The 24,278-nt window shown below is 48.4% G+C and overlaps 10 protein-coding genes across 10 annotated transcripts; 6 read left to right on the top strand and 4 right to left on the bottom strand.

The window, feature by feature from the left end:
* Positions 1-226: 226 nt before the first annotated feature.
* Positions 227-1,889, bottom strand: EV420DRAFT_1568509 (aldolase). The gene is made up of 7 exons (XM_060474175.1): positions 1,679-1,889; positions 1,493-1,621; positions 1,305-1,440; positions 1,080-1,249; positions 937-1,017; positions 766-880; positions 227-709 (listed from the first exon to the last, which is right to left on the bottom strand). The coding sequence occupies exons 1-7, from the start codon at positions 1,762-1,764 to the stop codon at positions 551-553; spliced, it is 876 nt and encodes a 291-aa protein (XP_060326115.1). The 5' UTR covers positions 1,765-1,889; the 3' UTR covers positions 227-550.
* A 97-nt stretch (positions 1,890-1,986) lies between these two features.
* On the top strand, positions 1,987-4,521 carry EV420DRAFT_1339192 (major facilitator superfamily domain-containing protein). Its single transcript, XM_060468909.1, has 11 exons — positions 1,987-2,499; positions 2,554-2,593; positions 2,648-2,742; positions 2,798-2,862; positions 2,921-3,128; positions 3,180-3,294; positions 3,345-3,412; positions 3,468-3,672; positions 3,723-3,958; positions 4,020-4,171; positions 4,221-4,521. The coding sequence occupies exons 1-11, from the start codon at positions 2,383-2,385 to the stop codon at positions 4,342-4,344; spliced, it is 1,425 nt and encodes a 474-aa protein (XP_060326114.1). The 5' UTR covers positions 1,987-2,382; the 3' UTR covers positions 4,345-4,521.
* Positions 4,522-4,664: 143 nt separating this feature from the next.
* Positions 4,665-8,032, top strand: EV420DRAFT_1568492 (fungal-specific transcription factor domain-containing protein). Its single transcript, XM_060474174.1, has 15 exons — positions 4,665-5,068; positions 5,118-5,378; positions 5,433-5,743; positions 5,885-5,918; positions 5,966-6,100; positions 6,160-6,170; positions 6,224-6,263; positions 6,311-6,382; positions 6,437-6,799; positions 6,856-7,053; positions 7,107-7,147; positions 7,201-7,472; positions 7,528-7,602; positions 7,662-7,871; positions 7,938-8,032. Exons 1-14 carry the CDS (start codon positions 4,688-4,690, stop codon positions 7,805-7,807), a joined length of 2,340 nt encoding a protein of 779 aa, XP_060326113.1. The 5' UTR covers positions 4,665-4,687; the 3' UTR covers positions 7,808-7,871; positions 7,938-8,032.
* A 357-nt stretch (positions 8,033-8,389) lies between these two features.
* EV420DRAFT_1647720 (CRAL-TRIO domain-containing protein) lies at positions 8,390-9,755 on the top strand (the record flags this gene model as incomplete). Its single annotated transcript, XM_060478068.1, has 8 exons — positions 8,390-8,497; positions 8,559-8,779; positions 8,825-8,932; positions 8,989-9,097; positions 9,157-9,285; positions 9,341-9,456; positions 9,512-9,577; positions 9,638-9,755. The coding sequence occupies 8 exons, from the start codon at positions 8,390-8,392 to the stop codon at positions 9,753-9,755; spliced, it is 975 nt and encodes a 324-aa protein (XP_060326112.1).
* Positions 9,756-10,185: 430 nt separating this feature from the next.
* Positions 10,186-12,143, bottom strand: EV420DRAFT_1483759 (uncharacterized protein; the record flags this gene model as incomplete). The annotated part of the gene is made up of 6 exons (XM_060470009.1): positions 10,186-10,706; positions 10,839-11,128; positions 11,189-11,257; positions 11,306-11,353; positions 11,409-12,007; positions 12,060-12,143. The coding sequence occupies 6 exons, from the start codon at positions 12,141-12,143 to the stop codon at positions 10,186-10,188; spliced, it is 1,611 nt and encodes a 536-aa protein (XP_060326111.1).
* Positions 12,144-13,710: 1,567 nt separating this feature from the next.
* Positions 13,711-15,067, top strand: EV420DRAFT_1568464 (C-4 methyl sterol oxidase). The gene is made up of 5 exons (XM_060474173.1): positions 13,711-13,935; positions 13,984-14,142; positions 14,194-14,323; positions 14,374-14,616; positions 14,669-15,067. Exons 1-5 carry the CDS (start codon positions 13,774-13,776, stop codon positions 14,968-14,970), a joined length of 996 nt encoding a protein of 331 aa, XP_060326110.1. The 5' UTR covers positions 13,711-13,773; the 3' UTR covers positions 14,971-15,067.
* A 1,554-nt stretch (positions 15,068-16,621) lies between these two features.
* On the top strand, positions 16,622-18,339 carry EV420DRAFT_871739 (uncharacterized protein). The gene is made up of 4 exons (XM_060483815.1): positions 16,622-16,879; positions 16,934-17,818; positions 17,884-17,934; positions 17,985-18,339. Exons 1-4 carry the CDS (start codon positions 16,688-16,690, stop codon positions 18,123-18,125), a joined length of 1,269 nt encoding a protein of 422 aa, XP_060326109.1. The 5' UTR covers positions 16,622-16,687; the 3' UTR covers positions 18,126-18,339.
* Positions 18,340-19,628, top strand: EV420DRAFT_871740 (uncharacterized protein). The gene is made up of 6 exons (XM_060483816.1): positions 18,340-18,440; positions 18,503-18,677; positions 18,724-18,836; positions 18,900-19,048; positions 19,112-19,254; positions 19,312-19,628. Exons 2-6 carry the CDS (start codon positions 18,615-18,617, stop codon positions 19,561-19,563), a joined length of 720 nt encoding a protein of 239 aa, XP_060326108.1. The 5' UTR covers positions 18,340-18,440; positions 18,503-18,614; the 3' UTR covers positions 19,564-19,628.
* On the bottom strand, positions 19,402-20,208 carry EV420DRAFT_871749 (uncharacterized protein). Its single transcript, XM_060483817.1, has one exon. It carries the CDS (start codon positions 20,174-20,176, stop codon positions 19,694-19,696), a length of 483 nt encoding a protein of 160 aa, XP_060326107.1. The 5' UTR covers positions 20,177-20,208; the 3' UTR covers positions 19,402-19,693.
* Positions 20,209-20,323: 115 nt separating this feature from the next.
* Positions 20,324-23,258, bottom strand: EV420DRAFT_871674 (permease family-domain-containing protein). The gene is made up of 17 exons (XM_060483814.1): positions 23,028-23,258; positions 22,899-22,979; positions 22,813-22,842; positions 22,740-22,757; positions 22,455-22,676; positions 22,318-22,397; positions 22,160-22,267; positions 22,080-22,093; positions 21,872-22,025; positions 21,615-21,813; positions 21,546-21,556; positions 21,437-21,489; positions 21,209-21,385; positions 21,012-21,153; positions 20,877-20,957; positions 20,666-20,824; positions 20,324-20,608 (listed from the first exon to the last, which is right to left on the bottom strand). Exons 1-17 carry the CDS (start codon positions 23,058-23,060, stop codon positions 20,476-20,478), a joined length of 1,695 nt encoding a protein of 564 aa, XP_060326106.1. The 5' UTR covers positions 23,061-23,258; the 3' UTR covers positions 20,324-20,475.
* Between the last annotated feature and the right edge of the window lie 1,020 nt (positions 23,259-24,278).

Raw genomic sequence — 24,278 nt, 5'->3', positions numbered from 1 at the left:
TCGTTTACCTGGTTACTTAGGATTGGCCCTTTCATCACGGACTGACGGCTGAGTTCACATTTCCGGTGCTACAAATCAGCCAGAAGCTATCAAGCATATGTCCATGAGAACTCCGTTTCATGATTGTTGGGTATACCAAACATTTCTTCTCCACACGACTCGAAACTCTTCGTCCATCATCCGCTCTTGCTTTATAATTACTCAGCTCGCCAAGACCTTGAGATGAATTCGTTCTTTTCATCAAATCACAGGCGATGTAAATATATCGGAATCATTGTGTGCTAATATAATGAACTCGAATTTGGTAACGAAGTCACCAAGTAGTGTCAATGATCAGGCCATTACGCATCTACATATGTCCACATAGAAAATGATGTAACATATGATGAAGATCCGTATAAACGAGACTGTTGAATATCCACTCATAAGAAACTGATATCACTTGGTTGGCAAGACGACGACGGGCAAATAAATACAGGCCCTACATTCATATACATTTTGCCCCAGAAGTATACATCATTTCGTGGATCAAATACCTTTCTCATCAAACCTATGCCTTGCCTACGGAGCCAAATAAAACGAAAAACCTATCGCACACCTGGGCGAAGACTTCAGTAGCCTCCTCAACCGCGTCGGGGAAGGGCTTTGACTTCAGTCCAGCTGTGAGAGATTCGACGTAGGGATCACGTCCCCATGAGTTAACATTGAACTGAGAAGCATGCGATGAGTGACAAAAGATGGAGCATTGTAGATCCTGAATGATACCTTGCTGACACCGCTCTTTACGCATTCCTTGAATAATTCGTCAGGAAGCTCGTCGGTGCCGTGCAAGCAGATAGGGACACCACGACCCTTGAAGGTCGTTCTGAGCTGCCTCAATCTATGTTTTATTGAACATGAGAGAAGTAAATTACAGTAAACAGATAAACGACGTACATTTCTTGGTTGAAATTCGGGGGATTAATGTATGAGCCGTGGAGATTGCCAATAGAGGGTGCAAGAATGGTGGCACCGGTACTGTATGTTGTTCAAGGTCGACGAAGTGAGATAAGATGCCAACGGGCAAGAGCAAGACGTACCCCGTTATGAAAGCGTCAGCTTTGGCCGGGTCCGTGAGCTTTGCACCTGAAATCATGCGTAGTCCAGCTTCCCCACCCTCCAGTCTTCCGAGTTCCACTTCGACAGCTACACCAACCTTCCGTGCGCGCTCGACCCAGGGCCGCGCCTCTTCAATGTTTTCCTCGTCAGTCTAAGGGAATCAAGAATTCATATCGCTTGACCGATTATCGAAGAACGTTGGTTACCTCCGCGTGGCTGGCGTCGACCATTATGCTGTCGAATGCGATGCCTTGTTCAGCAAGACCGACTGCAAGCTCAAGATGCTCTTTGTCGGTGGCATGATCCAGATGCACGGCGATGGGAACAGATGCAGAGTGCGCGCTGCCTCAACAGATGAAATCATCTGTTTTCGATATAACCAAGGGGGACTTACGTATCCAAGCAAAACTGAAGGAAAGAGCCTTTCCCATAGGCTAAAGTTACAGGAAAGAGCTGGAGGATAGCGGGGGATCTGGACCGTTCAGCAGCGCGTACCAGCCCAATGACTGAGTGAGCATCATAACTTTAAACATGTAAGATAAACCACACTTGAATGATTAAATTTATATACAACACATACCAAGTCTGAGCCAATATACCATATCCTTCTCTCTCAGCCTTCAACAAGATCTCGAGAGTACGATTACCTTTGAGAGATTCGGACATGTTGGGTTCTGAGTCGAGGTAGACGTAGGTGCCGAGCCGAGGTACCGCTGTCGAAATCTGGACCTAGAAATATATTCTCGACATATGTAGGAGCCGGGACAGTCGTGCTCCCTTGTAACTGGGAGTCGGAACGATCGCCAGGACCAGGCCTCCCGGGTAGATATAGACCCGGATCGGGAAACCGGGCCGGAGCTTCTACTTTCTGGTTCAAAGCTCTCAGTCCTCTTGTTTCTTCCAGAACTACAAAGGTGTTCACGCGACCTCAACAGAATCGGACATCTGGCGAAACAGGAAAATTTATACCGGACGCTTTCTGTATCTCGGCGCATGTACATCTATGATCGTGCAACCCGCTGGAAAAACATCTCGAAGCGTGGCAAATTTGATGTCCCGGATATGTAGATATCATTCCGCAATTTCTGCCCAGTGCGGGGAACGTATGTTCGAAACTGGGGAAGCAAGGGGAAGCGGGGTGTCGGACATGCTAGAAAGAGGAAACGGGTTGCGGCACCGAATTTTGGTCAAGCTACAAAAGGCCCCCGTCTCTCCCACTTCTTCCCCTGCTTCTTGCCCCTCTCTAGCGGCAATTATCTTCTCCTTTGAACATATCGTGACAATATGGTATCTGTTTCCGGGAAACCAGAGCAAGAATGGCAGGAGGAATTTGCCAACACCGTGTACGAGCCTGGAAGCGAGGTCGAGAAAAGACTCGTACGGAAGATTGATAGACACATTGTACGTTATTTTCCCTGTCACAAACTTATGAGCTCTTTCTGACTTCAGTATAAGGTTCCGACAGTTTGGGTGTTGTACACACTATCATACCTTGGTAAGTGCTGTTTTAACACGAGACCGTCTGTTTATCGACCGCGTACTTTGAAAGACGGCGCCAACATCGGAAATGCGAAGAGTGGAGGGATGGAAGAAGCCCTGAACCTGACATCCAACCAGTACTCGATAATATTACTGGTGTTCTTCGTGGGTTTTTTTGTCTCCTTGGAAGCAAAGTTGATTTAATTTTCTTTGGTTGCAGATCTCATATGTTATCTTTGAAGTTCCAGCAAATATGTTCCTTACACGCGTGAGACCCTCTTACTAGTAAGCCGGATTTTTCTGTCTGTCATTCTCTTTAAAACGCTCTTCTCCTTTCCAACAGCTTGTCAGGCCTTTGTTTTGTCTGGGGCGCTGTCGCAGCTTGTATGGCGGCAGCAAGCAACTATCGACAGCTTGCTGGTGTCCGGTTCTGCCTAGGTATCATCGAGGCGGGCTTCGCTCCCGGCATTGCGTTCTACCTTAGCTCATGGTATAAGAGGCACGAGCTAGCCAAGAGGTTCGCCATTTATTATACGGCAACTGCTGTTTCCGTACGTTTCCCCTCCTCGATACACGTAATGCCGTTGACATATGATCTTCAGGGTGCCTTCTCTGGTCTCCTTGCTGGAGTTATAACAGACAATCTAGACGGTGCCCGAGGGATTGATGGCTGGAAATGGCTTCTCCTTATTGAGGGAGTGGCCTCTTCCTTTGTTGGTCTGTCTGAAATGCTTTCTTAGTTTTCCTTCCCTTGACCTCTTTGATAGCTTGTTTTACCTGGATGATTCTCCCTGACTGGCCCAGTACGACAAAATGGTTGACTCCTGAGGAGAGGGTAGGATGAAATCGCCTTCGTCGTTGTAACCCATCTGACGAAGTATGACCCTTAGTTCATTGCAATCCAACGTCTTGCGTATGAGGGTATTGGCAACACTGCGATCGGTGGATCAGATTCCCCATCGCACAAGGAGGCATTCTACCTGGCTATCAATGACTGGCGCACGTGGGCTTTATCTTTCATGTATATGCTTGCGACCGGCGCACAGACAATCCAGTATTTTATTCCTTCACTTGTCGGGCAACTCGGGTACACCGGTGAGTGGGACCGTCAAGCGACCTCGACGATCCTCTGAGTATCCTCCTAGGCTACACGAAGCAGTACATGACTATCCCAATATACATGGTAGCGCTGGTTGGTATCGTGTTCTTCTGTTTTCTCTCCGACATTAGGAAGGAGCGAGGCAACTACGTGGCGATTACTTCACTGATCGCCGGTATATCATTCATAATTACGGTGGCAGTCGATAACCATAAAGTGAAGTATGCTTTCCTGTGCTTTGCTGTCGCCGGTGTGTATGCTGCCTGTCCGCTGACATTACTAGTGAGTTTTTTTACGTGCCTACACAGGAGATAGCATTCTGATGGCGTCCATCCTAATCTAGTGGGTATCGGGTATTATCGATCATCCTGCGGAGAAAAGAGCAGCGGCTATTGCCATCGTGAATGGACTGAGTAACTCTGCGTCGATATACGGGTCATTTTTGTGGCCTAGCAACACGGGATCTCGATATGTTCAAGGATTTGCTACAACCACGTATGCCCCTTAGCGGCTCGATTTTGTTGCGGTGCTGACAATGTCGTAGCGCTTTTGTCTTGACTCTTTCTGTTTCTGCACAGATCTTGAAAGTTTTGTTGAAAAGATATCCATCCAAAGGCCTTAACGATGACCTAGCAGGAAGTAAGGACGTTGAGGGCGTCGACGCCTGATGCTTTAGTGTACAATATAGCGATACCTCCGAATGCTCGCGTACCAAAAGAGGCATTCATATTTTACAGTATCGCCATCCATAATTGCGACTCCCCATTCTACGATTTATGTATTTAGTGTTCACGCGATGGATTACCTCCCAAACTTCACTTTGATAATGTCACAAACTACCTCGAAAAATTTGAGATGTCTCTATGATTCTTCACGGAACAATCAACTAGCCCACGGGCAGGGGCGGGGCAAAGGTCGCGAACTCCTGTACAGCCACCCCCATACCGTAAGAGTTTCGAAATTCAAATAAATTCTATTTGAACCTTAACCTCCACCCTGTCTGTACTGCCCATGAGCTCACAGTCGCCCGTCGAGCACCGCCCATCCCCAACGTCTCAGGACGCGTCTCCAGGGGAGAACAACACCGACGTCGCGAATCTCACTCACAAGGAATCTGTTCCGGCTGGCGAAAAGCGTGTACCTCTAGCATGCCATAGGTGTAGAATCAAGCGTGCGAGATGTTCTGGAGAACGTCCGGTCTGTCGTACCTGTGCTAAAGTTGGTGAAGAATGTACTTGGCCTAGTGGTAGACGGCGGAAACGAACTCGGAAGGAAATGGAGGAAGAGGAACGTAGACAGAAGGAAAGGGATCAGATGACAGTGAAGGACGGAAAGATTTCAGAGGATCCAAAGGACATGAATCGGGATGCAATGTCGCCTTCACTTGCTTGGGTGAGTGCAATGGTGCCCGCCTACTCCCGTCCTTCTAACGCGATACAAGGCAAACATAGATCAAACTATGAGTGCAGCTAATATGTGGGATTTCCCCACGCCCGTGTCGTCGTCGTCGTATATATGGCCTACACCAGGTCCTTCTGCCATGAGCCAGACACCTACGACACCGATTATTCCATTCCCGCAGCTCAGTGGCCAGCCAGAAAAACAGACTGTCAATCTCGTGCGCGCTCTCGAATCCCAAGTTGCTTACATTGATGGAGATCCCACGAATTCTGACGGACTGGAACTGTATTATTATCGTTTTGTAGGTCCTTTATTTTTGGGGACACTGCTCGCATTAACTTTTATTTGTGCCCAGTCTGGATCTACCGCAATCCATCCAGGCATTAACCGGATCTCATTAAAACTTCAGCCAAAAGCCGCTGGGTCAAGCGCCAGTGCGCCAGTGCCTGGTTCCCAATCTAAGCCTGGCCCGCCAGAACCGCCAGAGCAAGTGTTCGACGATGCCGGACTACCATTGCCGCATATTCGATTACCTCTACTCGATACATTTTTCAGCACCATGAGCCCGTATTTTCCCAGTGTAAATCGGAAAAGGATGGAATTAAGACTGGAGACAGGCACAATGTCGGCGTTCTTGTTGAATTGTATATGTGCTGTCAGTGCCAGGTGAGTCGAGTCGTTAAAAATTGTTCTTCAGCTGCTGGTACGTTCCTCGGGACTCGATGGGTTCCATAAGTCCCATTTCTCCTCGCAGCAACGTACCAACTTTCGGAGTGCTGGATTTATCGTGTAATTGATGTCCACTAGATTTCACCCATCGGGGACTCAGTCTCCTGCAAAGGTTCGTTACATCCCTAGGACCAATATTTCCCCTGAACCAGAAGACAGGCTTGTGCTCCTTTCATAACGAAAGCGCAAGAGCTCATCATCCCCCTTCTTCATCTACCGACAACGGACGTAGTAACGGGTCTGCTACTTCTCTCTTGGGCAAATTTTGGGCAGAACTCGGAGAGCGGATTATGGGTGAGCTTCCTTCTATCGTGGCTCTTGGTTGCGAAATTTAACCTGAAGACATGCCCTAGCAATATTCTGGGTATCGTCATTTTTTGCCGTACCAGTTCCTGTTATACTAATGTATCGAATCAGTATAGCAATTCGAATGGCCTTGGACCTAGGATTGCATGAGGTTTGTTTCTGCGCTTATGTCTTCGCCTCCTTTTGATGAAATTCTAGATATCTGAAATATACGAATCCCTGGCACATGTCGTCCGGACGCGTTTACTGTTCTGGAACCTCTTCATAACGGTAATATCTGCCAGAAATCACCGCGAGGCTTCATAAACTCACCCGTTATCACAGGACAGAATACTCGCTTTTTCCACTGGGCGGCCACCTTCGATATCTGAAGAAATAATTGAGATTCCCCTACCAACTGACGAAGACTTCTTCCCAGATCCTGCTTCGTGCATGGGCGATCCTCATGAGGAAATACAGCCAATTCCATTCCAGCATTGGGTCAGACTGATGGTTCTGTGCGGGCGAATAGCAAACGTATTGAACGGCCGCCGAGGGAGATTGCGGACTCTAGTGGGCCCAAGTGAACCAAGCGTAGATCTGCTGAGTGGGCTCCAGGGGCAACTCGTGCAGTTTTACGCAGATCTTCCGGGGGAAATGAAGTGGAGCGTAGAGAATTTTAGGAAACAGGAAGCCCGAAACCACGGGGTGAGTGCTTGGCAAGGTCTGTTGATGCATGAGTTTACAAACGAATACATCGATAGGGGCCGTATTTGACGCTGCATCTTTGGGCCAATGCAGTCATGACATTGGTGTACCATCCGGAGCTGCTTACGAGTCCATCAGGAATGGAGACACCTTTGTCACAAAATATGGATCGGTCAATTAAGTTGTCTATGTCGAGCGCGAGGACTATCAGCGAATGCTTGGTCTTTGCCGATCTATTCGCATCTCAGTCCTACGTCGGTGACTTATGTTCTCTAGGACCATCCAAGAACTGATCTGTTATACGCAGCTTTCAAGTCCGTTTACGGTCCAGCCCATATATGTTGCTTGGTAGGTTTTGGTCCTTACGGTTGCCGGGGTTGCAGACACTAATGTTGAGCTAGCTTGGCATTCATCCATGACTTGAGAATAAGCAGTATGATGGAACTCACCCAAAAACCTCCTACGGCTGAGTTACTATTGACGTCGCTGGCGCGCCAGAACCTATCTGCTCTTATCAAAGCTATTCAGCACATGGAGCACTACTGGGCAGGGATATCATATGTCTCAGGGATTTTGGATAGTAAGACGGTCGGCCTAGCACATGTGAGGGTCGATCCGTCTAAGAAAACTTTTATATCTCTCCCCGATAAAGGCCTACTAAGGAGGTTTACTAGTGCGTGTTATCCTTCACCGTCAACTAGAACCCTTGGAATTACAATCATTCGTAGCATCGGACTTGAAATTGGCTCCACCCACAGAAACATCGTTATGGGCTTCCATGGCGAAGGAGGCCGCCGAAGCAAGTGAGTTGTTGATTGTTTCCTGTTTGTACTGTGCCTCGGGTCGGGCTCATTCAAGGCAGGTACATGCTCGTTGGAAGACCTGTTGAGGACATACTCCGTCGAGGGTTTCTATGTCCAACCGGCAGATTCGTTTGACTTGCAGAGCCTGTTGGGTTCTGGTATCGGTACTAGCGGGAGAGCTGGGAGTGAGACGAGCTCCGCGTAGGAGGCGGTAACCGGTTGCGTCGCATTTGCATTATTTATCGGATATCTAATGGTCGTTTATGTAGCTTTATGAGGTAATATTAGAACTGAAGCACCTTCATCCAGGTGTTCGCCGCGGCCAAACGACTCACGAGGCGTCTTGGGATCCACACAAAAATTTCAGGTGTATCGGTGCAGCTCTGGCTAACTAGTAACAGGGACAAGGTTGTCCATGTTGTAATCTGAGTCGGTACCGACGCCCTGGGGCGGAGTAACCGGAGTAAGTGTCTCCGGATGCTAATAGACGGTCACGAGCGCATACCACGATCCCAGTCACCCGCAACCTCGTCATGGCTCTTCACGAAGCCGAGCTGCATTTCCCTCTTGTTTTCTTTTTTCATAAGCTTTGCTCAGCCTGTAGGTCGTAATACATCGGGCGGTGAGAAGCGGTGAGTAATCATCGGAAACGTGAACAATCGGACAATCGGACCTCGGGTGCCAAGAAAATTCGAATGACGCACCTGATATGACTTGAGCTATTCACGTAATTCGGTCCGCTCTCATCACCTTCGGCACTTCCGTCAATTCACGTTTTCATCCCCTCATGTCAACCACGAATAAGGTCCTCGTCACCCCAGAGGAGGGCACAAAGGTTGGGCCTATCCATGAATATACTGCCGAACAGAAGGCTAAAATAACTGCCTTGGAAGAGGTAAGTGAAATTTCAAGATATCATTCTTTGACCTGAGGCCAAAATTTTTATTTTTCTTCAGTACGCACACACTCTTTTGCTCCCCGAGAGCGACCCTTATCATAAATGGGAGCTTCGATGGCTGAATAAACCAGATACGATGCCCAGATATATGCGCTCGGCCAAGTGGAATTATCCTGACGCCCAAAAGCGTATCAAAGCTACGATTGAATGGCGCAGGGATTTCAAACCCGATTTGATCCCCCCAGACGAGGTTAAGATTGAAAGCGAGACGGGAAAGATGTAGGTATTCATATTGAGTCTTTGACAGTAGCTGACTTCAGCCAGTATTATCAACGGATTTGACAAAGACGGCCGTCCGATTATTTATATGCGTCCAGGACGAGAAAACACAGAGTCGAGTCCCCGTCAACTGCGACATTTGGTGTGGTGTTTGTTCGCGTTTTCTTGATTTTTCTTGTCTTTGTCTTTGAAAGTAACGTACTCGACAGAGAACGGGCCAAAGATCTAATGCCTCCAGGGCAGGAATCCCTTGTCATTATTGTCGACTACAAGAGCACCACTCTGCGAACTAATCCCTCTATATCTATTGCGCGTAAAGTGAGTGTCTAGGTCGACAAGGTCACGGTGACGCCATGACAATCAATTCCACCAACTAGGTCCTACATATCTTACAACAACATTACGTAGAGACACTCGGTCGTGCGCTAGTAGTGAATCTTCCCATGATCCTCAATTTCTTCTACAAGGGTATATCTCCATTTCTTGATCCCGTCACACGCGATAAGGTGTGTTCCATTCTTCCTCCATAACAATGACTTTCAACATCATTACTACGCGCAGATGCGTTTCAATCCCAATTTGCTGGAACTCATTCCCGCATCACATTTGGATGCTGATTTCGGGGGTGAATTTAGTTATGAGTTCGAGCCGCATAGCTATTGGAATCAGATTGTCATGTAAGTTCCCACTACGCTCTTGCATCACCGTGTCAACATCACGAGCCATTTTCAGGGCGTGTCGTGTAGCCCCAGATGGAACACGTATAGAAGGAGAGCTAGAGTCGTCATCGAATACCCCGTCAGTCCCTCTTCACTGACCTCGTCACTGATTGGCTGATGGATGTAGATGTAAATTAAGGCGCGATGAAGCATCCTCAGAGGCAACTACCGCCATCGATATTCCTGCCGTAGACAAGCTTCCTGACCTTTCCTTTAACCAACATCCTGAGCCTCAGACTGTTTCCTTAGTCGCTTGACACACTTCTCTCGGCCATTTGTATTTATAACTTTGCAGGATATATTCTCAGCCATTATTTTACGTGCATATGCAGTTTGTATTAATCGTTGAGCTAGAAACATGATCATATCACAATGTAGGTTTGCTGCCGCGTCAGTCCCTGAGACTCATTTACAACTACAATGCAGCGACTGTTTTATTTTCCACAACGATATCCAATAAGTATGTAGGAATACCAGAAACACGATGGCCAATCTATGTGATGGATGATATGATCTTCCGTTTCCCCCAGCTTGTTTAAGTCCGCTTCACGTGGGCCCGTTTCGATCTTTCTGGGCGTCAGCGAAGAATACAATAATATTAACTACCTCTAGGATGGATGGAAAACTGACTACGAATAGGCTCTAAGAAATGCCTCTCACAGTACTCCTTCGCCTCCTCTTCGCCCCTTAAATCACTATCGAAAACGTGCTCATAACTCGCATCTTTGCACCGTCTTCTTCTCCAAGCATCTGGTTAGCGTAGAGAGGGGGCGCCTTCTCATAGAACGAGTCCATGTCTAAGAGATCATCACTCTCAACGACGTGCGGGTTTCCAGGCTTGCCGGTGCCAAAGGACCTGAGCATGCGCCCTGTTTTCTTGCTCCTATAGGTGAAAAATGACTTCGTCCTGCGAAGTTGCCCTGGAGGTGAGACTGATGGCTGACGAGGACGATAAATGGTGGAAGGAGGGGTTGCCGTGCGAAGGAGAATTGGCCTTCTCGCAGAAATTGACTCCTCAGCGAGAGGTGTGACTGGTGGGTTGGTGTACCATGCCATCGCAGCAAAGATACCGTTGGATATAGCTCCAACGACGCTGCTCCACGAGATCAGAGGCGAATCAGAGTCAGAGCTTGACGTGGCCGAAGCCGAATCCGAGTCGCTGTCCTCGATTTCAGGATCAGAGCTGCCTGACACCTGTTGGGGAGGAACTATGGGATTGAGGGCTTCGTCGGGGGGAGACATTTGTTGGTCTTCGGGATCGCTGGTGGCCTGCTGGGAAGGAAGATTGGAATCAGGAGGTTGGTTAGGGAACGGGCTTTATCGAAGACCGTCGGACGTACCGGGATTCAATGCTTGTTCGTCACTACTACCAGAGTTGTCCAAATCAACGGGCGAGCGTTCTTCGATACTTTTAGATTCAAGAGTGGTTTTCTGCCCTCGAAAAACGGCGGCGGAGGAAGATTTGGCAAGTTGCGTTTGCACGCGACTTCCTTCTTCTACACCAGTTTTGATCCGTTTTGGACTGGTAGATGCGTCTTCGCCTTCAGAAGAACGGGAGCGCTTTCGAGGAGATGTTGCTATCGATCTCGAGATCAGGAATGCGCCGGATTGACCTGCATGGTTGGTGGTCCTATGGGGGAGGAAACTGTTGACGATTATTGCCATGGACACAACAGAGTGAACCACATACTTTGGAGGAGGCATCAATACGGTATGGGTATCCTCCCTCAGAGCGTCCGAGGCTCCCTTCATCTTTGACCTGTTATCCATTAGACAAATTCATGTGAAGGGCGGGAAATAAACGTACGCCCAGTCCGGATCTCCAAACAGCGCTTTGTTTACCCCAGCTCGTCGCCTTGATGTAAATCATAAATTTAAAGCAAAAATGTATATAGCAAACGAGTGCTTACGGAGAAGGCTGGAGCTTTTTCTGGGTGAAATTACTGTTACGTTGGTCGTCACTAGACTCGCCGCCGTCCTCCTCTTCTTCAAAGTCACCAGTATCCATCACTTCCACTGTTCGCACGATCTTATCCGCGAACGCTTGCCCACAGATACTTGTAACAAGCGCCATGAGCGACGTAGTCTTCGCTCGCTCTTCATCTAGAGCTAGCCTGGCTTTTGTGTAGAGGAGCGTAGCATCTTTGATGGACACCTGCAATGCACGCAGCGCGTCATGAACCTCTAACCTCCCATCTTCTAACTTGCGGGCTCCGTCGAGCAGATCGACACTAGAGCTGACTGGGAGGCCATCAGGCGGGTAATGGTTCAACGTAGGAATCACGGAGCCATTTATCTCATCATCAGGTGTCGCAAGAAATTCCTCCGCGGCGAAGTGCCGCTCAAGTTTCCATGTTCCGTCGGGTTGTGCCACCCATGCGTGATTTGCGAGTAAGGCAAGTGGTACAGGGTTGGATTCTGCGGGAAAGAGCCACTGCATGATTGCAGGTAGGTCGTACGAACCCAAGGCGCTTCTGGGGAGCGCGACAGTGCTTGGGATATCATGAGCCTGGTAGATGGAGATCAAAGAAATAGAATGGCGTTGAAGGGATTAGACTCACAGCTACATAGTCTGAAATGATGGCGTCGTCGGTAAGCTCAGCGAACTCTGACATGGATATAGTCGCTTGGTCGTGGATAGACATTGCTGGCACGTTAAGAGAGGATGAAATGAAATGTCAATGCAGAAACCAATCGCGTCCCCGTCTGTCTTATATATTATAACAGAACAAAGGAAGGCCGAAATGGGATGGACCGGAACACAAAACAATAAAGTAGCTGGTATGGCCCTTTTAAGACTATTGTTGCATTGTTCTCGGCCGGTATGGTCAATGCGCTAGTGTATAGGCCGCCAGTCCGTCGCGTTTCTCATTTCTATAGCAATAGAAACACTGTTAGACTTGGAAAATTGAAGCAGAAATCTCATGCACTGTACCACTAGTCCACATTATCGGGTCACTAAGTGTCACCTAGAGCGCCGGTTTAGTTGAACAGCGGTACCAAGTGCAGATCCATATAGCATCAACGTTGATTTATTGCTGTTTGCAGAATAGTTGGCGCAGCTGCCTTTTTGGGCTCGATCGCTTTTTTTGTCCGTCGAGTCGCAATATCACTTTTCAGTTATATCTTCTCCGTTTCCCCATCAAATTACATGGAATTTGGTATGTGTATGATTCCCTCACTATTTCCGAGATGCGAGCCCCAATTCTGAAGTTTCGCGAGCAAGTTTTGAGTTCCTCAAATTTCGGCATGCATAACTGACATTTTCATCACTGCGAGAGAAGGTAACCAGATGTAAGCATATGGTAAGCTGAGATAATTTTTGAGTATCATTTCTGAGGTGCATGCAATGGAATTGGAGTTGTGGTGGCATCCTATTGTTCCTTTAGGATGTCAGGGTCCGGGTCGAAACATGCAACTCTTGATTTAACACCGCGATAATTTTTCTGGCACCAAAAATGCTGTTGTGCATCTCGCCTTGTATGAATACATTGACTTTCTCCCTTGGAGCATCTTCGTAGCATCCATTGTTGGCAAGATACAGCTGAAAAGTTGATCTGAGCCCTCACAGCAGGCTAGAATTTTCAAATTGACTAAATTAAAATTCTGACTGCACCGGCACCTCAAGGGCTTCAGGAAATGTCGAAACATATCTTATTTCAAGCAAATATCTAATGTACTGACCGAGCTACAGCTGAAAAGTCTTTCGCGCCAAAAAAAAGCAACCAGGCCCAAAAAGGCAGCTACGCCAACTATTCTGCAAACAGCAATACTTTATTGATTGACCACCGGTCGTCATGGAAAAGGTAGGAGAGGCAGATTCGGGTTAGTACCGATGTCAAGGTGCAAGTTGGATCACAGAAGGACATCTAAAGTCTAAGATCTGATATCGTAGGCCTTATGGTCTAGTCGCATGATTCCTCGTTTGGGTTGAATTTCGAGGAGGTCCTGGGTTCAATTCCCAGTGAGGCCCTTTTTCTTTTAAAGACCAGCTCCCTGGGGCCTGGACCGCCGTCGTCTGGACTCTGATGACAGATATTGACTGTAATACTATAATATGATGTTTTATTGTAACTTACATACCTCCTCGTCCGACGTCGCTCGACCCCATGAGAATTCCGGGCAGAGCACATGGTTGATTCAATGATTGGCTGTTGGCGGTCATCCAATCAGAGCACGAGCACGTGACCATGAGACAAATACCTTCCTCACGCCATTCGATTTCGAAAATAAAAGTGGGGTGGTTTTCACTTTACAGCTTTCATTCAGTCCACCATGTCCTTCAACACGACGGCGGCCCCGTCGTCGTTTGCTTCTGTCTACGCCGACATCGACCTCCAGTCTCTGAACTGGTTTGAACAACAATGGGCCGCCTGGTATGTTTGGATAGGGAACCCAATCATTGCAACTGGATTGATGAGCTTTTTGTTGCATGAGGTACTCCTTTTCATCTGTTTTGCAACCAACGATTGACCAGTAGTGTAGATTGTTTATTTTGGCCGTTGTATACCCTGGATTATTATCGATGCGATACCTTACTTCCGCCAGTGGAAGCTTCAGCCCAATAAGGTTCCGACTGCTTTGGACCAATGGGAATGCACCAAGATGGTTTTGTTTTCACATTTTACTATCGAACTGCCGACGGTTCGTAAGACGTCTATTTCCCTGATGAGATTATACTGACGTCAAGCCTAGATCTGGCTATTCCACCCGTTGGCCGAGTCCATTGGAATGTCGACCTACCAGGTTCCTTTCCCGTCTTGGAAGACCATAGCGCCTCAAGTTATGTTTTTCTTCTGGTTCGAGGATCTCTTCCACTGGTGTGGTAAGTTTAGGTACAACGATAGCAACGTTCACCATTAACACGATTCCTAGCCCACCGCGCGCTTCACTATGGTCCCCTCTATAAGTACATTCACAAAATCCACCACAAGTACTCTGCGCCATTCGGTCTAGCCGCTGAATATGCCCACCCTGCTGAAGTCCTTATCCTCGGTACCGGCACACTTGCAGGACCTCTGCTTTATTGCTTCTTCACCCAGAACTTCCACATCTTGACCATGTACATCTGGATCACCCTCCGTCTTTTCCAAGCAGTCGACGCCCACAGTGGTTATGGTGAGTTACTCACACCGTAGGACGCATGAATCGGCACTAATATGATCCCCAGACTTCCCATGGTCGCTCCAACACATTCTCCCATTCTGGTCTGGTGCCGAGCATCACGACTTCCATCATATGTCGTTTACCAACAACTTCTCGACCTCGTTCCGCTGGTGGGACAGGCTCTTCGGCACGGATACCAACTATTTGAGACACTGTGAACGTGTTCGGGCTGCCCATGCGGCGAACAAGAATGCCACACGGGAGGAGCGTCTCGAGATCGAGCGCAAGCTGATGGAAGAGGTCGAGGCTGAAGGTCTCGCCGCCGAAGCTGAGGTCGAGCGGAGCGTAAAATCAAAAGCAGAGTAGGAATACGACATTAATTAGATCCCTTGTTATACCATATGCTTAATATGTTTTGCTTGGACTGCACACGGCCAAGTAATGACAGAAATCATTTCGAGACAAAGAGGCCTATTCACGCTATAACCTGGTATATAACCACCGAAAATAACGAGGTCGCGGCGGTGGCAAGGAATTCTGTTCTTCCAAGGCCTGGCTATTGGCATTTCACACTAGTCTCCCCTAGGCAGACTCTTATCTCTCTTGACAGGCAAGCAGTCGAGATTTGAAATAAGAGTCTGCTAGCGGACACGCCGTGGATACTGGAGCACGGTTGGTTTTCCCATTTTCCTTTTAAGGGATTTAGTCATGTGACCTGCGAGCGGTGTCAACAAACGAGAAGCGTCTTTGTTTAGTATCGTTCCGACTATTTATCATATTTATGGGCTCCCAGCAGCCCCCCAATCATGACACTATACCACCCAATGCCACTCCTAGTCATATATCTCCTATACAAGCGACTACCTTCTCCCACACTCCCAATTTTCGTTCCTTTTCTCCTGGCTCTGCAGGGCTGGTTCCACTGCGGTCTTGTTCTAGTGAGTTGTCGCTTTCCACTGCGTCGACGCCTGTCTCCATGCTCAGTCGAAGTATATCACTACCTAATTCAATTGATTTGCCTCAAACACCGTCTTCATCATTGCAATCTCGCTCCGCAACAACCTTCATGTCTCCGATGACCCCCAGTGCGCCACCTACCACTCGTGTTTGGAGGAGAAAAGGTGCTACACGGCTGCCGAATGATGAAAACATTCCGCTGTCTCCATGCATGCCCTCGCCATCACTGTCTACCCAGCCCAACAAACGACGCAAGCCTTCTTTGACATTGCCCGATCCAATTATAACAAAGAAGTCCTGAAGCACGAATCTCTGCCTCGAGGAGAAGCTCTCCAGGGTTCTAGAGGCATGCTCAGAAATCGGTCTCTCATGGGCCGAAGTTCAATATGAGATGTACCGTCTACCTCCGTCCCGGGAGAAGGAGGACTGGGAACCTCCTCACTGCGAAAAATTCGCATCTCGAAGGACCACAATCGCTCATTTTCTCCAGGGGAGAACATCATATACGGTATCCAGCATGCTTGATATCTGGATTCGTCACCCCTACGGTCGTCCTCACAAGGATTCGTCGCTCCGAGGCATTCATTACTCCCAGCTCTCAGTAAGGGTAGAGCGCGCCTTAATTAGTTTTTAGCTTTGTAATACTGTGCACATGATATACACGTGATCAAAAAATCGTGCTCCAGTGTTGACCCCATTTCCGATTTCAGACTAATTTCACACTACATGGAGGGGAAGGAGCTCGAGGTTCAATCAAGATTGGTCTTTCTCACTCATCCTGCCCAGTTATTGATGATACTGTACGCGATATAGCGTGGTAACAATGCGTCCCGTAGCAGTTTTCGAATTGAAAAGCCAAAACCTCCGAGAATGTGGTGGAAACGGTGTGGTTTTGGTGTGGTGCAAATGCCCAGCGTCAGTACGGGTCTCGCGGGGATGCTTTATGGAGTTTTTCAGACAATTCTATCTCGACATTACTTTTCCCCTGTGAAATAGGTAATGCAAACGTTTTATTCTACTTAGAGAAGCTTGCAAGGACAAACGCGGTAGCACCCGGACCGTAATAGCCGGCTTCACTTCTAACTCTCACGGCGTCAGCACGGAGCTCGCTTTCCCAGCGAAGACCATGGACAGTATTCCTAGTATTGAACAGGAACTATTCGAACTTCATATCGGCATTACGACTGCTGCTAACCATTTCCATCGCTGCATTACTCAATGCGAAACATTTTCCCCGCTTATTTTGTCAACCTATCTTCCCGCTATCTCGTTCAGGAGACTAGGATTGCCTTCAATGACCAATTTTGACGCACTTCGGGTGAGTTTAATGCAGGTGGCTGGATTCATGGACGCCAATAATCGTACAATGTAGGTGCATACACCTTCCGAGCCTGCCAAGGCCGGAGCCATTGAAAGAACTAGCGCAAATACAGGAAGACCTGTGATCTTGCCTTCAGAGATATACGACTTGATTTTTCACTACCTGGATCGATCCGAACTTGCAGCAGTAGCTTTTGGAAGCAAATCCTTTCATTGTATCGCAACTCGCGTCTTGTACCCCACCATCACCCTCAAAAAGCCCATCGAATCAATCTGTTGTCTCCGCACCATCGCAAGTAACAAATCCTTGGCGTCTTTAGTACGTTCATTCAAAGTAGACTGGGCCGATCTTAAATCCCCCACGTCGAACTTTTACGCCCTCGCACAAAGGGCTCTGCGTAACCTCACCAACCTCAACGCTCTAACCCTTGAGCTTCCCCGCAGACCTCCGTGGATCATCGACGATTGCACCTTCCGTCTGAAGGAGTTTTCCTCGTCGTATTCATGGCAACCCAAACTTGCGCACTTCATCGAGTCCCAGCCGACGCTGACGGCTGTGACACTCCACGGTCTCGATGGTCTTTCTCTTGCCGCATTCGAAGGCGGCATGTTCAGACCGCAGTTAGCTATTGGTTTTAACCAACTGGACGCAACGGCGGTCCCAAACCTCACGTCGTTACGTGCCATTCACGCGACCCCCGAGCTGCTGTCGTTGTTTCTCCGTGGGCGGCCTGTGAGGACGTGTTCGGTGCCTGTCTATCCAGACTCGGTTCTTGAGACGTTGGATGCGCTCATGACAACGTCGGTGGCGATAGAGAAGCTGAGCTTGATGAGTTTTGATGCCGAATCACCTGGGTATCTATTCGTGGAGGTAGCCAAGCGGTTCCCACAGTTGAAGGCACTACATGTCCTCCTTTTGAGGGGAGATTATTCGGAGGTCTGCATTGTATTTTTTTCCTTCGCACACTCCGAGTTTGCTGATCATCACTTGTCGTGATGTAGGAAATTCTAGATGGGATATCACCAGTTTTGAGAGCATTCAAGCAACTAGAGGTCTGGAACGCGGCATTTGATATTTTAATCGAGCTCATGATCATTTTCAGTATTTGACATTCATGGCACAGGTCCCATTGAGTGGATCTGCCAAGTACGAGCACAAGATCGCTACTCAATGGCATCTGCACTGCCCATCCCTGAAGACGATCATTTTGCCAGAAGGGAAGATGTGGTTTAAGACCTCGTAGCGGTAGTGAAACACGCTGAGTACTCGATACGGACGTATAAATGGGCTTCGTTTACATGCTTTATGTGCCGAACAGCAAGAGTAATGTGACGATTTCCTGTCCGAGTATACCGACACCTGCTTCGAATCACCAGAACTATGGTATTCAGTCGCGTCTGTCAGTTCTCCTGAATCACTGGAACCTCGGGTACCTTCGATCCTACTATTACTGACTCAGACCGCAGTACAAACCATTCACATTACAGCACTGCCGCGTTCAAGTGTGGGATGTTTCTTGCGGGTATGGACAGATGCAGTAACAAACTTTGACCGTCGTGTGAGTCTAAACTCCTTTTTCATGAGAACGACGTGACTTCTGACCTTTCAGCTTACATCTAGCGCCGCAATAACGATGTTACTCGCGTAATTGGCTCATCGTTTTGCAGGGCTTGTCTGCTTATAAAGGGGTATTTTTTGCCTGGGGTCACTAAACACGCCACTCTCGAGAGACATGCATTGCTTTACAATCCTCGCCGCACTGGCTGTGCCTCTTCTCGCCGGGGCTCAAAATACGGTATACCGTCTATCATTCTCTTTCGTAGCGCTGACAGAGCATCCAGCACGTCATACAAGTCGGCGGCACCGCGACCGAAACCGGCGGCATCTTCCAGTTCATCCCGCCCAACATCACTGCCACCGAAGGAGACGTCGTTACCTTCAACTTTTCCGGGGCGTCAGTATCTTGTCTTTCATTCTGTACCCGCGCCTAGCTAACCAATTAATTTAATTAATTTAGCCCAGGCAACCACTCGATCACCCAATCCAATTTAGCGAACCCCTGCACGCCGCTGAGCGGGGGTTTCGATTCTGGCTGGGTTTTCATCTCAGGTCCGGGACTTTCGCCTACTCCGCAGTGGAACCTTACTGTCACGAATGCCTCTACCCGTGAGTGAATGTGTCTTTTCCCTCACGCGTAGACGCTCGCATGCTGATGAACGATCGACCCAGCCATCTGGTTCTACTGCAAACAGCTCGTGCCAAGCCCGCATTGCGAAGTAGGGATGGTTGGAGCCATCAATGCACCCATGTCGGGCAACGCAACTTTTGATGCCTTCCTCAATAATGCGAAGGCGTTCTCTGGGTCGCCAGGCGTATGTCTTTTATTTCCTTTTCTGCTAGCCGCATCATTGACGCCTTTGGTAATATAGCAAGAGGTCGGTGCGCTGGTAGGACAAGGGGCTTCCGCATCTGCCGTCCCCGCACCCATCCCTAGTGGAGCATCGCTCTTTGGTTCGCCAGCAGCGAGTGCTACGGCGCCGGCGGCGACAACCGGAGGTAGTGGTACTGCTAGTCCATCGAGCAGTGCATCAGGTTCTGGGTCGTCCAGTGCAGCGACAGGTCTTAGTGCATCTGGGTTATGGGCGGGCGTTGCAATGATTATGGGTCTTGCGTTGGCTTGATCGTCGGGACTAATCAAACATTTCTTGGTCGTCAAAATGTATGTAGAGTCCTTTCAAGTATTAAGTGTATTGTGGCTGTAGTATACTTCGTCTTCAGTGATCAGACTTTCGATTATTTTTGCATCTATATCTACAATGAGACTTTCTGAATAATATCCTCTTCGCTTAACTCGTCTGACCAGGCATGAGAAAAGCAATATCTTTCTCCCTCGGTTTTCTTCCCCTCAACGTCCTTTCCAACAACTTCCCATTGCTTCTCATCGATGTTCCCAGCTACATCTTTCCAAAACCTCAACCTCTCCTCCCCGGCACTCAGTATACCCTCAAACTCTACATCCAGATGCACGAAATCCGTGATCTGAACATGGGGCTCAAACAGCTTCAAAAGCGTCTGATTCTCATCGCTTGCGATCCACTCTTCGTGCGCCGGGACGCTTTGCCATCCAGAGATCAAATATAATACACTTTCAGAGTCCTTCGTGTAGAAATACACGGGAAACCCGGACCAAGCGCCTTGGTTCGTACGTAGACGCAGAAGGAGGTCGCGCAAAGAAGGCTGGGAAAGAAAATCGGCTGAGTGGAACTGCAGTTCTGCGAATTCTGTGATTGTCATGGTCGTGGTATGGCGAGATGACGCGTCACCCCGCCTCGCGCATCGATGGCATCACTGATCAGATGCCTATACATAGCACCTGCCTTGATTCCTTATAAAGGTACTGACGCGCCATCTGAATGTGGTTTTCTCAGAATCTTCAAGACACACTTCAACGTAGAAAAACAATGTTCTCCAAAGAGTTACAGTTGACAGTTCGTTGGTATAGCAGTCCCTACTACACAGATAAAATATATAGAAAAACAAAGAAAAAATAACTGAAACAACAATATAAAACGACATAGATACTATAAACATTTTCACTTCTCATCCACACTGGCCTTGATCGACGCGACAACATGGTCTTGCGACGCGGTATCCACCGATGATCTCGCACGCCTCTCCTCCATCGCATGCTCGTCTATCACCAGGGGTTTGCCAATCAATTTACGTCTAAGAATCCAACATCGTCAGTCCAAGAAAGATACTGAATGGAGGGAGATAACGCACATCCAAGCCGGGAGAATGCCGCCGGGTGGGATAACCCACTCTTCTGCAGCATCGATAGTCGGTGGAAGGAGACGGCCGTTGGTAAGTTTGCCAAGGATCCATGGGACCCCGTTAAGGACGATGTACGAACACACGCCGGCGATGACTCCGTATGCGATACTGGGGGAGGCTCAGTACGGCAGGCATGACAAAGAGACGGGACGAGACGCACTTGTACGACAAAGGTATGATCAATAGCGTAAGGAAAGCAGGGACAGCATCACCAATATAATCCCAGTTGATTTCACGGACACTAAAAAGAATCAGTCACCCTCCACCCCATAAACGCATCACGCAAGGTACCCACTTTCGAATCATGAGCGACCCAACAATCACAAGTGCGCCTCCTGTAGCCCAACCAGGAATTGACGCGAAGATCGGTGCAAAGAACACGGATATAAAGAATGCGAGACCCGTCGTGATGGCAGTGAGACCAGTCTTCCCACCCTCTACGCAACACGCATCAGAGCCTGATTTTATCTGCGAGGGCGGTGAGGTACGTACCACTGATACCGGTCGCACTCTCAATGTACGCTGTAACCGGACTTGTACCCATGAGAGACCCCATGCTGATGCAGAACGCATCTACGCAGTAGGCGATGGTTGACCCTTCAAAGTCGAGTGTAACAGGATCACGCAGACCGGCAAACTTGGCCATGGAGTATAGTGTACCGGTCGTGTCTAGTCGCGTCGCGTCAATACAGAAACTATGAGTGAATAGGGGAAACGTACCTAGGATATCGACATAAAGGAAGGTAATGAGTGCATACCACACTTGACCATTTCTGTTAATCCAAAATTCGTCAGCCACCAACTTCCCATATATCAAAATTACTCATACCCGTAGTTGTACTGTTGGAATTCTTATTAGCCTTGACGTATTAAGAAAAAAAATCCGAGTGAAACATACATCAATAGCGTTACCAATCTTTTCCAGCTTGTGGAATGTAACAACTTTCTTGAAGTAATCAAAAAGCTGGTCCCCGGAATCCGTATGCGGGAAATAAGTGACAGCCGTAGGTCTTGGCCAAGAAATGATTGAGACCAAGAAGATCCCGATGAGAATCGCTCCACGAATACGGTACATCATGAGCAGCACCGTGAAAATTCTGCCATAGACCACATGTTAACAATGATGCACATTTTCAAGCGAACAGGAGCACACACCCCCCGAGGAAGATACCCAACCACATGGTAGGGCTTTGCAATACTCCGCTCGCACAGTAATTGTCCATGCCTTCGACAAAGTTCTCCGATTTACATCCGCCCAGGCCGACGAGGTTGGTAGTGTCACCACCGATGACGAATAGTCCGGAAGAACCTGTATTGATTTGATTAGCGCGGCCATTCATAACACATCACACACGGCACTAACTCAGTCCAATAAAGCTAGACAGACGCAATAATGGCACATCAGCATACAGCACTTAGACAAGCGGGGCAAGTGAAACATACGCAATGAATAGACCGATACCAGCGCCAACGGCGAGAACCAATGACTGAGGCATGATTCGTACCAACCATTGCCGCAAACCCAGAAGGGATAGAATGAAGAAAATCCACCTTCCGGACGTCAACAAGCGCGTCAGTGAAACAATTTCAACTGTACACACCCTTCCAGAAACACTGCCGCCAGTGCCTCTCTGTACGTTATTATTCCGGAGCCATGGTATCCCACAACCGAGTATGTAAACTGGTCGGAGAAGTTCAGCCGGGGAAAAGCGTAGTAGGATCACCGAGACAGACGTACGTATGCGTTCAAACCCAGTCCAGGTGCCATTCCGACGGGAAGGTTGGCCAGAAGACCCATGAGGAACGAGGATAACGCAGCAATGGCGGCCGTCGCGGTGATCAAGTCATTCCGGACCTCGTTAACACAGGTGGCATAGGCTGCGTCGTTCACACAGAGGTCGGAAGTAGTACATTCGCAAGTTCCCCCAGAATCTGACAGGATGGAAGCGTTTACGGAAATCTGGAAGGGTGATGGAAGATATCCTTAGCGACGGCGGAGGGGAATATCATTGGAAAAACGTACGATGTAAGCCATAGCAGCCTGACAGATACGCAGTGAGCACTGAAAATTATGGGGAGAAGTGAATGCAGCGTACCCATGTTGTTAGACCTGCTCGGATCTCGGACTGTAAAGTATGTATGTTAAAGTCGCGCCAAGAAATATGAGAACATGAAAACACACTGTAAACCGAGAGCCAACACGTTCTTTGGGATGTCCTGATCCCTCTAGCTTGAACCATCGTCCAACAAATGAATCCGCGACCTAGGCAACAGTGAGTGTTGAAATATAGCAGTGTAGCAACAAACTTACTTGGGCATTGAGGAGGTCCAAGAAATGAACCATCCTGAACAAAGGATAGGGTAGAAAGGAAGGTGAAAGTACCGCCGAGGAGGCACAGATGAAATATTAAAAGGAGCGATAAGGACCACATCACTTTTTTCGTGGCTTTTGAAGAGGTCCACATGGTCCCGATTTGCATCCGGCTATCGGTGATTACCCGCTCCGCATCAATTAAAATGCGTTCTTTTCAGCTTCTACGACGCTTACGGGGAGATATTTTACCGTCAATTCAGCTTGTTCGCACGACGTCGATCTTCGCACTTTTCCCAGCACCAGCAACGTACACCGATATCACGCAGTCATGATGGCACTAAGGACGAAGATTATCGGCAGGCTTTAATTTGGGCTATTCCAGCCTCGTATGCATGGTAATAGGGTTCACACTCAATCACTAGTGCATGATATCGCAGCGGAACCTTAGTCACCGCACACCGCAGAGCATATGCCCCTCCTCCGAGGTCGGACAGCCTTAACGCTAGTCCTATTTAAATGACTTCTTATCTCTGACAGTGGTCACAAATTATCTCGCAGTGTGCCCAATGAACTTCAGGCTCTGGACCAGTCCCCATAGCCTCGTAATGAAAGAAAACGGAGTTGAAGGGGACAACAAATTCGAGCGACGCTCAGAAACTAGACCATCATCAAAAGGGAAAGCGCGCTTCGGACGCCTTCACGTTACATCTTCTCAGGTGCACCGTACGATGACAAGTACAAGTATAGAATGTCCTGAGCGCATGGAGAAGGTACAATCAAGTAATCTCCATCATCAACTGTAGGCTCCGAATGTTGGTGGACCTTGGAAACCTCTGGCGACCCTCACGAATGTCGGATCGCCTAGGCTCCCAAACGTTGAATTGAGTAAGTTTACACAACCTCGCACCCGCACTTGTACCTGAACCAGAACACAGGGCGTACGGGTGATCAATGATTGGCTGGATTGATCAGAAAAGGGTTTGTGGCGAGCTGTCAGTTCGTGGCGTCCATATGGAGTCTATGGGCCATTGATTACCACTCAATGCAGAAAGAGACTGATCACCAATCTAGCCGATAGTCCACATGTTACCCTACCGCTCACTCCCCGCGGCTGGCCGTGCCTAGGCTAAATCAGGACACTGCGATCCTTGTTGCTTGACTTCAAATCCCACCTTGGAACTGGTTGTGTTCGACTTCGCGCTGGCAACTTGCCATGGGGTTTGTCACGGTTTCGATGCTTTTAGTTCA

This window comes from Desarmillaria tabescens (assembly GCF_030435595.1).
Source record: "Desarmillaria tabescens strain CCBAS 213 chromosome Unknown EV420scaffold_44, whole genome shotgun sequence".
Lineage (NCBI taxonomy): Eukaryota > Fungi > Basidiomycota > Agaricomycetes > Agaricales > Physalacriaceae > Desarmillaria > Desarmillaria tabescens.
Note: the sequence above shows the minus strand (reverse complement) of the source record. Positions and strands in the feature narration are given on the sequence as shown.

What these genes read in the sequence shown, in the direction of transcription:
- EV420DRAFT_1568464 (XM_060474173.1), top strand. Translation starts at nt 13,774, where the DNA reads ATGTCCTTCAACACGACGGCGGCCCCGTCGTCGTTTGCTTCTGTCTAC. An exon ending in TGAGCTTTTTGTTGCATGAG is followed by an intron (nt 13,936 to 13,983) that starts GTACTCCTTTTC and finishes CCAGTAGTGTAG; the next exon opens with ATTGTTTATTTTGGCCGTTG. An exon ending in CGACGCCCACAGTGGTTATG is followed by an intron (nt 14,617 to 14,668) that starts GTGAGTTACTCA and finishes TATGATCCCCAG; the next exon opens with ACTTCCCATGGTCGCTCCAA.
- EV420DRAFT_1339192 (XM_060468909.1), top strand. Translation starts at nt 2,383, where the DNA reads ATGGTATCTGTTTCCGGGAAACCAGAGCAAGAATGGCAGGAGGAATTT. An exon ending in TAATATTACTGGTGTTCTTC is followed by an intron (nt 2,743 to 2,797) that starts GTGGGTTTTTTT and finishes CTTTGGTTGCAG; the next exon opens with ATCTCATATGTTATCTTTGA. An exon ending in AGTGGCCTCTTCCTTTGTTG is followed by an intron (nt 3,295 to 3,344) that starts GTCTGTCTGAAA and finishes CCTCTTTGATAG; the next exon opens with CTTGTTTTACCTGGATGATT.
- EV420DRAFT_871740 (XM_060483816.1), top strand. Translation starts at nt 18,615, where the DNA reads ATGCATTGCTTTACAATCCTCGCCGCACTGGCTGTGCCTCTTCTCGCC. An exon ending in TCGCCGGGGCTCAAAATACG is followed by an intron (nt 18,678 to 18,723) that starts GTATACCGTCTA and finishes CAGAGCATCCAG; the next exon opens with CACGTCATACAAGTCGGCGG. An exon ending in TGTCACGAATGCCTCTACCC is followed by an intron (nt 19,049 to 19,111) that starts GTGAGTGAATGT and finishes CGATCGACCCAG; the next exon opens with CCATCTGGTTCTACTGCAAA.
- EV420DRAFT_871674 (XM_060483814.1), bottom strand. Translation starts at nt 23,060, where the DNA reads ATGGTTCATTTCTTGGACCTCCTCAATGCCCAA. An exon ending in GGGTCGCTCATGATTCGAAA is followed by an intron (nt 20,958 to 21,011) that starts GTGGGTACCTTG and finishes GATTCTTTTTAG; the next exon opens with TGTCCGTGAAATCAACTGGG. An exon ending in ATCATACCTTTGTCGTACAA is followed by an intron (nt 20,825 to 20,876) that starts GTGCGTCTCGTC and finishes AGCCTCCCCCAG; the next exon opens with TATCGCATACGGAGTCATCG.
- EV420DRAFT_1568492 (XM_060474174.1), top strand. Translation starts at nt 4,688, where the DNA reads ATGAGCTCACAGTCGCCCGTCGAGCACCGCCCATCCCCAACGTCTCAG. An exon ending in ATATGTGCTGTCAGTGCCAG is followed by an intron (nt 5,744 to 5,884) that starts GTGAGTCGAGTC and finishes GATGTCCACTAG; the next exon opens with ATTTCACCCATCGGGGACTC. An exon ending in GGACTCAGTCTCCTGCAAAG is followed by an intron (nt 5,919 to 5,965) that starts GTTCGTTACATC and finishes ACCAGAAGACAG; the next exon opens with GCTTGTGCTCCTTTCATAAC.
- EV420DRAFT_871739 (XM_060483815.1), top strand. Translation starts at nt 16,688, where the DNA reads ATGGACAGTATTCCTAGTATTGAACAGGAACTATTCGAACTTCATATC. An exon ending in TGAGGGGAGATTATTCGGAG is followed by an intron (nt 17,819 to 17,883) that starts GTCTGCATTGTA and finishes GTCGTGATGTAG; the next exon opens with GAAATTCTAGATGGGATATC. An exon ending in GAGCATTCAAGCAACTAGAG is followed by an intron (nt 17,935 to 17,984) that starts GTCTGGAACGCG and finishes GATCATTTTCAG; the next exon opens with TATTTGACATTCATGGCACA.
- EV420DRAFT_871749 (XM_060483817.1), bottom strand. Translation starts at nt 20,176, where the DNA reads ATGACAATCACAGAATTCGCAGAACTGCAGTTCCACTCAGCCGATTTT.
- EV420DRAFT_1568509 (XM_060474175.1), bottom strand. Translation starts at nt 1,764, where the DNA reads ATGTCCGAATCTCTCAAAGGTAATCGTACTCTCGAGATCTTGTTGAAG. An exon ending in CTTCAGTTTTGCTTGGATAC is followed by an intron (nt 1,441 to 1,492) that starts GTAAGTCCCCCT and finishes CTGTTGAGGCAG; the next exon opens with CGCGCACTCTGCATCTGTTC. An exon ending in CCGAATTTCAACCAAGAAAT is followed by an intron (nt 881 to 936) that starts GTACGTCGTTTA and finishes AATAAAACATAG; the next exon opens with ATTGAGGCAGCTCAGAACGA.